General features: G+C 38.2%; 1 protein-coding gene across 1 annotated transcript in view; it reads left to right on the forward strand.

Moving 5' to 3' along the window:
• Positions 1-7,125, forward strand: part of SEMA3E (semaphorin 3E) — a 143,505-nt gene extending 136,380 nt beyond the window's left edge. The window contains exons 15-17 of the mRNA XM_026071298.1: positions 2,732-2,799; positions 4,335-4,474; positions 6,450-7,125. Of these exons, the coding sequence (XP_025927083.1) occupies positions 2,732-2,799; positions 4,335-4,474; positions 6,450-6,902 (661 nt within the window). The 3' untranslated portion in view covers positions 6,903-7,125. The remainder of the gene's footprint in view (positions 1-2,731; positions 2,800-4,334; positions 4,475-6,449) is intronic.
• Positions 7,126-11,763: the final 4,638 nt, after the last annotated feature.

Consider the following 11,763-nt stretch of genomic DNA (forward strand, 5'->3'; position numbering starts at 1 on the left):
GCGGTGGCGCGGGCTGCGCTTGCTTCCAGAATTAAATGTTGGCAGCCCCGCCTGCGTTTGCGCCGTCCTCGCTGAGCAGCTGCGCGTCTCGTGCGGCCACGGCAAAATCTTCGGTATTTTTCCTGCTGGTTAGAGGCATGGTCCTGGTCGCAGTCCCCGTATTACTGCTGAACGTCATTTCATAGTATTAAGTACTTAATTAAGGTGGTATGCAAAAGATTATTTTAAGCACTTACTTAACTTTAAGCTTCTACTTAAATTTTCTTAAAGTCTTGAATTAGATGCTTGTATTCAAATTAAATGCTTTGCAGAATAACAACCCATGCACCAACCCACATGTCAGTCTTTTGTAATATTTGGTTCAGCAATCCAAAACTCAAGTGTACTGATTTACTTGTTTTACTTGTGCACTGCACAAATAAACTGCACTGATGTGTGTGGGTTTTTTTGTTTTTTTTTTTTCCTTCCTGAACCAATTCGATTTTGTGTTATCTATCCCTGATTCCATGGCTGCTACTGTGGAAGAAATAATAAACATGAGGATGGTGATAATGATGACTACTTTGCTGTTTTGCAGATCATTTTTAATAAGTTCTTGAAAACACAGGGTTACAGACTGAAATGTCAACTCATGAAGTTAAAGATTGCAAAACATACTTCCATACATCCAGCACATTTGTTAGTCACTGAAAATTGTTCCTTACAGTAGTATATCTCATACATTATCTGGTAGTTTATTATTCATGGAATTCTGAATGAAATGATTTATTAAGAAAAAATAGCAAATACCAGGCTTATGTCAGTATTTGTGAAATATATGTATCTCCTAGCATCTCCCTCTCTTCCAGTTCCTACCACTCATTTTTCCTCTTGTTTAAAAAAGTAGCAAGTGATGGCACATGTAATTGTTTTTTTCCCCAGTCGTAACACCTAAAACAGCAAAATTTCACCAAACAAATGGTTATTCCTCTTGAATGTTGCTAACAAATGGAGAGATGTCCTGTCTCACAGGAGTAGGAATTTTTTTTTTTTCTTAGCTCTATAGTGATCTTCAGGAATTGAAGAGTAAATAGTACATGTCTGCTAACTATCCTTTTCCTGACAGACAGGGCTGCTGGGACTGACAGTAGTGAGGTTTTCTTGTTTGTTTTTTCAAGGCTAATGTCTATACTATTTATGTATATTTGTGCACAAGAATGTCTCTCCTGCATAATCTGTATACACAGTTCTGAAGAGCTGGTGGCAGGGTTATCCAACACCAAGACTTTACAGGGTTATTGGTAAGCACAGCTGCCACATCCATACATTAAAGTGAGCACTTCCAGGGCATGATAAAATCCTGTTACTATCCCAGAATCTCAGCTTTCACTTAGCAACATGCATGTATATTTAGCCCTTCTGCTTAAAAGAGCCAACGTAGTCCCAACTGAATTTGCAGATTCCCCTGAAACAGCAATGGCAAAATGTTGGCTCTGACACTCTGAATATCAGTAAAGGTTAAAGCCGTTCTGTTGGTCCACCTCTACCACTAGATCAAAAATCTATGTATATGACAGAACTCAGAAAATAATCACTATCTATAATCTAATATAATAACCTAATAATCTGCCTCTTGTGTCCTCATAGAGCCAGGAGAAGCTAAATATTAAATAAGTAGTAAATACAAGGAAGAGAAACAAAACTGCTTGGCTTTGCCTATCTCTATCATATATGGTTTATACAGGGCACATTAATACCTGTGCTCTATAAGATTTGCTGCCCTGCGTATTGCTGTTAATCAGTTATGTTTCTTGGCATTGGTAATACTTTGTGGAATTGCTCTTTATGCAAACACAGGAAAGGTATCCTTAGTATAACTCTACATTTCAGACTGTTGGAGATATTACATCTGGCAAGGTACAGAGTTGAGGATCCTAACAGGTTCTTTCTTTTCCCTTGTAATCAATCTTAATTTTATTTATCAGGATGGACAAAGCTGCCGTAGAAAAGCATAATTCTTCTGGGAATTCACTGTACAATTATGGTTTTCCCAAAACTCACAATAAATTTTCCCCCCAAAGCAATTGCATTATCTTCAGGTTGCAGAGAAGACCTGGATTCTGACCACAGTTCTACCACTAGCTCACGTTGAAAGGATGGGCCAGCCATTCATGTGTCTGTTTCCCTATGGATAAAAATAAGCTTAACAACTGTCTGCTACACAGATGTAATAAAATAAAGTATTTGCTCTGTGCCTTGTGATTCCCAAGTTAAAAAAATAAAATAAAATAAAATAACCGTGATAAAAGAACCATGATTCACATAGAATGCAAACTATTCAAAAACAAACAAACAAAAAATTCCCTTGGACTCCAGAGTGAGAGAACCCAAAGACAAGCTAAAGATCCCTTTGTCTTTTCCTGGTATTGAATGCTAACCAGTTGGCTCAGAGGATCTGATTTAGTACTTATAGCTTCAATATAAATACTCATACACTGGCCACATAGTTGTGCTTCTTTCTCAGACAACTCTGTTTCTTTTTTTCAGGAATGTGGTTGCTAACACTTTAAGCAGAGGGAACATACCAATACATAAATGTTTATTTCTCACAATAATGCTAAAGTTTTAGGAATCAGGATTTAGCTCCTTATGTTTTTAATGAATGCAAGCAAATTCAGCATAAACCCAACAATCTGTAAGCTAAGCATGTTTTCTCAAACAATTTCTTTTTTTCTTTTTTTTTTCCCCTCAGACGTTTCCGCAGACAAGATGTTCGACATGGAAATGCAGCGCAGCAGTGCTTTGGCCAGCAGTTCATTGGTAATCTACTCACAATTTTACAAATTGCTAGCAAGTGCCTGGAGCAGAGAGCACAGATTTTGCCAACAGTTTGGGCTAGACCATGATATTACCTGTGGTTTTTTTTTTTACCGCCATGTTCCTACCCAGCACTAAACTATAAGCCCCCATGACGTCCAGGTCTAAGCCATGACTGTTTAGATGGCAGGGCAGCTCTGTCCTGCCGCCTGCGGTAGTCCTGCTCCCCTGTCACTCAGACCAGGCATGTGGCTAACTCCTTTCACAGCTCCCTTCTGACCCCTGTGCAAGGGCTTCCAGTGGAAACGCAAACACGACGAGGGGGCAGGGATAGGAAGCAACAGGGCCGCGTCCTGAAATGAATCTGGAATGCTGCCAAGGCCAGCGATGGGTATGGAAGGAGCTCCCCAGTGCAGACGGGGCCGGTGGGAAAAAAAAAAAAAAAGATAGATTATTGTGTTGCATGATGTTGTACCAATTTTGAAAAGTGCCTGTTTCAAACACTGGTATAGAGAATGGAAAAACAGGCAGAAGATGGATGCCAGGACATCCTCAGTATTTTGCAGGATAATATCCAATACATTTAAAGAGAAAAAAAGTAAATATAAAAGGTTCTTTGTGATAGATATTTTACCAGAGAAAGCTCTGTTGAAATTGTAGTCTCTTAGGGAATAAGGTAGCTTTTGGAATAGTATATTCCTATGTGAAATATTTATTATATAATAAATTTCAAATATAAGAAAGGAATCACAATGATCTCAAACCCTCTGTTTTTGAGGTGTAAAATTGTTTGATCTCAAGAACATTTCTCTCTTACTACTGTGGAATAAGATGATTTAATTAATGGGGCAATTGGTCTCCTCCAGTGTAACATATTCTAACTTATCTTCCTCTGGATGCTTTTTGGATGGAAAAGCAGAAAGGAATCTTGATTAATTGGGTTCACCTTGTTTTTATTAACATCCTTGGGCCAAAATTGTACATTCTTTTAGATATTTAATGACGTTCTGTCTGCATGTGTGTACATGATGGACATGCATAATATAAAATAGATTATTTATAGCTTTTAAGAGTTTAATTCTGCAATGGGACAAATATTCTCATTTTTATCCAGAAAAATGTTTATTTTGTGATTATTTTTAAGCATATATTGAATCGTCCTCTTGAACTGACTGAAAATCAAGACAAATGATTCATAAGAACCAGACACAAGCAATTAACATTGTGAAGGGTTGATATGTATTTCTCTGTGTAATCTTAGCTGAATCATGGCACAATTTGGCCAGTTTATCTTATGGCCAAACTGTGGGAGATGCTAAAATGATGTTTGCTCTCCTTCTGTCCAGAGGGAATATTCATTCAACAGGGAAGATCTTTACCAAGCACTGACTTTCAGTCACAGTCTGACTGGGTGTGGGTTAAATTTTATTTTTAAGAATAAAAGCCCACAGTAAATATAGCCTAAATACAGAAGGTAACAACTACTGTCAGTAGCAAATTTGGCAGGCATATCCTTAAAACCTTTGTTTTCCTTCCAGGTGAAGTCCTGGAGAAGACTGAAGAACGCCTGGTTTATGGGATTGAATACAACAGCACCCTTCTGGAATGTACCCCAAGAACTTTGCAAGCAAAAGTAATCTGGTTTGTCCAGCGAGCACATGAAACTAAAAAGGAAGAGGTAACTATTGTTACACCCTAACCCTTTAAAAAAAAGAGCCTGTGATTAGGAATATTACATCTTCACTGACAGACCTGTCATCGGTTGCTGAAATGTGCACAAGTATAAGGTAGAATCATTGTGTCCATCTGCTGTATTGAATTAATAGACCTGAGAATTTCATCTGGTGTTTGAGCTCAGTTTCTTGAAATTGAATAAATACACAGATTTTAGAAATGCATCTAAACTTGACTTAAGACCTCAAAAAAAAAAAAAAAAAAACAGGCAGAATCAATGCTGGTGTGTTATTCTATGTCATTCCAGCTTAACAGCCTCACCTGTTAATGCTGCAGAGCCCTCTGAAAACAGGTGTCTGTGTGTATGTATATATATGTTTCTACACTGATTTCTCTGCCTCTTTTACATATATTGCCCTATAATGAAATGCTTCATAAGGTTAACCATATTTATTTCCCAATATCTATCTGATGCACATCAGTTTAGCTATCCCTTGATATATCAGAGCAGAAAGGGAGAAAAACCTCAGACCGCCAAAGGGCACGGCTGTCTTATTGCCTAGCAGTTAGCCTCTACTGACAGCACCAAGCCTCAGCTTAGCTGTGGATATCTGCAGACATCCAGGGTGGTACTCATCTGACAGTAAATATGGACATTTACAGTGAATAGGTCTATGTGGAAGTTAGTCGCTGTAGGCTGTCTTCAAGTGAGAGCGGTTGGTGCTGCAGTTATAACCAGTGGTACCAACTCATTCTAAGCTAGACAGCTTCATTTAGTCAGGTAAAAAATGAATAGGTAAACCACTGACTACAAAGGGAACCAAGGATGTCACACTCAGCTATAGATATCTAAAATTAAGCAAGCTGAACGACATCCTCAATGTCCATAAAGCACATTTTTGCCAGAAGGTTTGTCCAAGTCCTAACATGAAACACTGAACTTTCCCAAGTCCTAGATTCCTTCCAATCCCCAGGAGGATTTTCATGTTTGGTATTTCCTCATTTATTTACCTGGAAGATCCTAATCTATTATTCATAATAAATTTTAAAGTATTAATTGTGCCTTTCACAAAAAGCACTGAACTGTGAGAATTTTTCTGGAGGAGGAAAAACTGTCCTATTATATGCATGTCCCACTAGACCTAGTAGCTCAGATTTGTGGCACTAGGACTGGGAATTCACACCACAGACTCTCACCTTCCAGTACCTCTTTATATTGCTGGGCTTAATTACTTTTAATGTTTTCTCCTGGATGTTATTCCATTTTACATGGATAACTATATGGTCATTAGAATGAAGTCTGTCCCAAGCAGAGAGAAGTTCTTCTCTTCTGCCTAATATTCAGCATCTTACTGTTAAAAGAAATACTGGAATTCAATTCTTCTTAGTATTTCTACTGGCTAATTTATATAGCTTCATATTCCCTGCTTGTTAGCTCCTGTGAAGTCCCAGTTTTAATAACCTAGCTCTCAGGAACTGAAGGAGGAGCATGGCCACCAAGCTCAGAACTGTGAATTAAAGACTGTAATCACCTTAAAGTTAGATATTAAAATATCTGTGAGTGTTGACTCAACACTTGACAATGTGTAAGAGCATTCACAGGAACAGTTACAGCAGTTCAGCTGGCAAATGTTTTTCATCCAATACTTTATTTGCATGTTTCAGTCTTAATGTCCTCCGTGGTTTAGTCATGAGTGACTAACCCATGCTGGGAAAACAGGAAGCTACCTCCTTCAAGATTTGCTATACTTTCCTGGTCCGTTAGACTGCTTTCCTTTCACAGCTTAACATCTTTTTTGCTTCAAATAAGTGTTTTAGTTACTTAAAAGACTTTGAATTAAAGAATCTTAGATTTCCTTAATCTTCCCCTCCAAAGTTAACATTATGTTACTGAAGGTACATTTAGGAAATAATTGTACTGATTTAATCTAACAATAAAGTCTCCTATATGCACTATACCCATATCGATTATTTTTCAGGTGAAGACAGATGATAGAATAATCAAAATGGACCTTGGCCTCTTATTCCTGAAGCTACATAGGCTGGATGCAGGCACCTATTTTTGTCAGACAGTGGAACACAGCATTGTTCACACTGTCAGGAAAATCACCCTGGAAATAGTCGAGGAAGAACGTGTAGATGAAATGTTCAATAAAGACTATGAGGAGGAGATACCTCACAAAATGCCATGCCCAATCCAGAGCAGTATACCTCAGGCATCAAAGCCATGGTACAAGGAATTTCTTCAACTAATTGGTTACAGCAACTTCCAGAGGGTTGAAGAATATTGTGAGAAAGTGTGGTGTACAGATAAGAAGAGAAAAAAGCTGAAAATGTCTCCATCCAAGTGGAAATATGCCAACCCGCAGGAGAAGAAGGCAAGGCTCAGGCCAGAGCATTATCGGTTGCCCAGGAACATAGCTGACTCTTGATGGACAAAATCCATCTGTTGCTACTGGGAGAATTTTTATTTGGACTTAAGAAAGAGGGAGAAATCAGTCTTGGTTTTGGTAAATGAAACAGGTTTATATATATAAAATATTGGGACTAAAAACAGAAATGTTACGATAAGTTATACTGTACACTCTTGATGACTGTTTAGAAGCATTTTAAACAAAATCTGCTTAACTGTCTGATTCTAAATAGATCAACGCAGAGTTTTACATTAATGATGTGACAATCTTCAGACTTTGAGTGCTTTAATCAGTCTGTTATGTGGACCATGCTTATGCTGTATATTGTTGCATCTGATGGCATATTTAAGCACATTCAAATAGCTAAACATTCACGAGCAGATGAAAAATATAATGTATATCTTTTCTTGGTTTCACAAATTTCTCATGCTTCTGAAAGCAGCACGTCCTAATATCTTTCCTTTTGATTGTGACCTGTCTGAATTTATCACTGAGAATAATGAGATGTGTTAATATGGTGTACTGCTATTTCTAAAGATAATGAGGGGAAATCCTATTTACTTCCCACCATTATTTGTCTTATCAGTCATTTATGAAGCGCAGTGTACTGTCATGGCTAAATAATATTGCCTAATAACTTGATGTAAGTCAAATGCATGCTGACAACACAAACAGAATGAAATTCGTCAACATAGCTGTATAAAAAGTTGGAATAATGTTTTAGATAGAAAACAAGTCATGGCTATTGTAATGAACATTGCCTTAGTAATGACATGATTTAAGCGAGTGCCCTCTTGTGGCAAAACAAAACATTTCTAACATTGTCATAAATTTTCTCAAGAAATGTGCAGTTAAGTATTACCCAGAGCCACAGCTGGTTTGTTTTCAGCACACACTTCTAGTCCCCATGTGCTAAATCCACAGTATTAGAAGGCGGTGTCTGAAGTCACTTATGTTGGAAAGACAGCATTTAAAGTAACGCTTTATGTCGTTAATGTGCTTTTGGGGTAAAATGCAGTCATAAAAGGTTAGGATGTAGATTAAAAAGAGGAATGGCATTATGCCTAAAATGCAGCTGTGTTTCTACAGTTTCACAGTCTGATCCAGGTAAATCTTTTCCTGATATGCGATCTCTGGTCAAAAGAGTTGCTTTGCTGCTCTTGTGAGTGATACCAGGAGAGGAGATCAAAGAACTACGAGTCACTTCATATCTAAGATTTTCAATAGTTAAAAACAAAACAAACAAACAAAAAACCCCTTTGTTTAAGTACAAGAAACCAGATGCAGAAAATGCAGACAACCCAGCATTTTACTACCAAAGCTACTTGAGAAATCTGATATTATAATATGAACTGGAAATTAAAAAAAAATACAGAAGTTATAAACATGAGTTACCTACTCAAATAAGAATGTGCTGCCAGTAGGGTAAATAGTCTAGTTTATACAGATTTTGATTTACCAAGTATATATTCAGAGGATTCACCAACCATGAAGAGAAGTTCATGTCCAGCTTCAATGACTTATCGGGAACAGAATTTGGAATTAGCGGGAGTGGAGAATATCCTGGAGACTATAGAGGCTGCTGATCCAGTGACTTCAATACATGCACGCTGTGTGTGAGAGGATCTGGCCGTGTTTCTGAGTTGCTTTCAGGATCGGTGAGCTTTGCTGCCATCCCCAAGAACAGAAAATACCTCGGTGTTCAAAAGGAGCCCTTGTGCGCACTGTCAGCAAACAGCGCAGAGGGGAAAACAGGGTTTCGCCTTGTGCCATTATAACTGTAGATAAACCTTTCAGGCATCCAGTTATGTTAAGGAAACTCCGTTTAGCTGAGGGTTTGAACTTCTTTTAACTAGAACGCCTGTCTGGGAGATGGGAACGGACGTTGTGAGTAGCCTTGCATGAATTCATCCAGCTGGTAACCTCTGCCTGGTACAGGGGGCTGGATAAATTCAGTTTTCAATGACAGCTTAAAGGAACTTAGTTGCAGTTAGGATCCTACCTTTGTTTGCTGTTAGAAGGAAAGTGCTAACACTGAAGGCTGTGGCAGAGAGAAGAACCTGCACAGAACAAACATCCCCAATTTTACTTACTCCCCTATGCAATATTTCACTGGCATCCCTGACGGAAAACTGCTAAAACATTACTGACATTCTCTTCTGATAAGGCCTGCTTCTTTTCAACAGGAATGGGAGTTACATTTTAATTTTTCTGATTCATTCGCTAGTATGCAGTGCCAAATGTGTCACTGCCGGAATATTAGAAAGGAACAAGAGATCCTCACCCTGAAGAAACAAATATAACTTTGTCTCATTCTCTGAGATTGCAGGTGGAAATCATGTGATATGCAAATCAGGATTCCTGATTTGAGACCTCATATTTTTAGCTCCCCATTCCTTCAGTGGTTACATGTGGAGAATCGCATTAAGTTTTTATTTACATTTAAAAATTTAAATTTTTAGTTTACACCTTGCAATCTTCATCATCACAATGACTATAAGAATTCACAGCTACAAGCTCTTGTTTAAAAAATGCTGTGATAATTACAGAAGAAGGTAAAGTGACAATAACATGTTTTGGAAGGATACACACAAATGTGCTGTACACAGACAATGTTATTTAAAATGCTTCTTTGTATATATGGGGGGGCACTGTCTGCTTCTTTTCATAATGATTTTGATGTATTTTGTATGTGCATGAAGTGGTCAAATTATAAATATAATTAAGAACCATAGTTGGCTGACATAATCTGTATTATTTTTCATTATTTATTTTGACCAGAGCAATATGATGATGTGCAGATCACTAGTTACACATAGTTATCTACAGATGCCCTTCACAGGGCATTTTAAGAGCAGATTCAGATCAGGACAGGGGGATATTAGTGCACTGTTGCCAACTGGAAAACCATTACACAGGGTAATTAGTAGATTTAGCCTGGTAACATTAAACATCTTTTGTAAAAGCTGTGATTACAACAACATCTCTTGCAAGAATGTATTTCAGAGTGGAACACGGTCACTTAAAACTAGGAGATTCATTGAGAAACAATAGTTTGGATGAAGTTTTGAAATCTGTCCTGCAGCCTGACAAGGGACAAGAGATTTCAAATCATTTGGACTAAAGGCTTTCTCATTTTCTCCCAGTGTATCCCTGTTTGGTTTTTTTTTTTTTTTCCTTTGTTCTTGCCATTTGTTGTAAATGAGATTATTGTCACCTCTTACAAACTCAGACTCTGTTGGGACACCTAGCCAAGAGAGTGGTAGCCTGATGTGAAATTCCTGGCTTGCACCTCTCAAAACAGGCCTTCAGAGTCTACATGGTTTTTCTGTGGCATAATACAGGTCTCTTTATCACAGAATCACAGAATCGCTGAGGTTGGAAGGGACCTCTGGAGATCATCTAGTCCAACCCCCCAGCTCAAGCAGGGTCACCTAGAACATGTTGCACAGGATCACGTCCAGGCAGAGTTTGAATATCTCCAGAGAAGGAGACTCCACAACCTCTCTGGGCAAACTGTTCCAGGGCTCTGTCACCCTCACAGTGAAGAAGTTTTTCCTCATGTTCAGATGGAAGTGTCTGTGTTTCAGTTTGTGCCCGTTGCCTTGCGTCCTGTCGCTTGGCACCACTGAAAAGAGTCTGGTCCCATCCTCTTGACACCCTCTTTATGTAGAACAGATTTATGAAAGAGAGAAGAATAACTGTCTACATTAATTTGCCTGAACAGCAGAGTTAACAGTCACAATTTGAAGAACTACTTCAATTAACTTCTAACAACTGATATAGTTATGGAGGTTCTCTTGTTATTTAAAAAGAAAAAAAAAAAAAGGAGATATTTTTCAATTTTCTTTCCCTCAAAAGCAGTCAGGCAGTTTCCATTTTAAAAAGTCCATTAATCTCCTTAGTCTACCTTGGAGCAGTGAAGCTAGAGTTATTTATGCTGCTTCGTGTCTCTGGGTCCAGAAGGTACAAATCCCTTTGAAAGCTGCACTGTCCAGATAAGAAGCACTGAAAGTGAGCTTTTTTTACGCTTGTAACCTAGCAGGATGCTTGCAACTCCTATCAGCCCTGGAATCCTGTTCAGTTCACAAAATTAGTGTTTTTAAAGCACTAGAAGGAGTATTCATGTTCAGTTAGCATGAGTATTTACTGTAAATGAAGCTGTGATTGACAAGTCTTGTCTTTGGGTGATATTTACCTTCTCCACTAGTAATTTTTTTTTTTTTTAGGAAATAATTTACCTGACTAGTACTGTAAACTGAAAAATGACACAGCTAGCAATGTCAAGTAAAAGCTACTAGTAATACTGATTTAATCATCATTCTACAATGATACTAATCTTTGACTGATTTGTCTGATTTGACTAATCAGACATTTCTGAACAACCCTCCACATCAACCTAATCCATCACTGTAATCTCATTTGTCAAAATAGCTTTACCCTTTTCAGATGATGCACCTTATAAACCTTGGAATGAGATACAACTCCTACGTAAGGTTGAACAGGGAAATATATTGTTAAGCCTTTGCTCACAGGTGCTCATAATTTGCTGTGGGGCTATGTAAAAGTGCAGGACTTGGCTGACTTGAATGCAGTTGGAGCACTGAAGCCAAACTGATTCCTAGATTTACTGAGATTCCTACTCACAGCTAGACAGAGCAGATTTAATTGCAGGAGGAGAAACCTGGATCCTTTAAGGTTTTGGTGAGTCAAAGATCCTGTTTCAGAACATCTGTTGGCTAAAGAGCCATTCTGAATAACCTGTTTCAGTAAGCTTTTCCATTTGCAACATCTGGCAAACTCCAGGACTAAAGTCATCTACCAACCGATATGCGCAAGGACTGATATGAGCAAGGCTGCGGAATGATTAACAAGACTG

Source organism: Apteryx rowi, unplaced genomic scaffold, assembly GCF_003343035.1.
Source record: "Apteryx rowi isolate R43461 unplaced genomic scaffold, aptRow1 scaffold_108, whole genome shotgun sequence".
NCBI classification, from domain to species: Eukaryota; Metazoa; Chordata; class Aves; order Apterygiformes; family Apterygidae; genus Apteryx; species Apteryx rowi.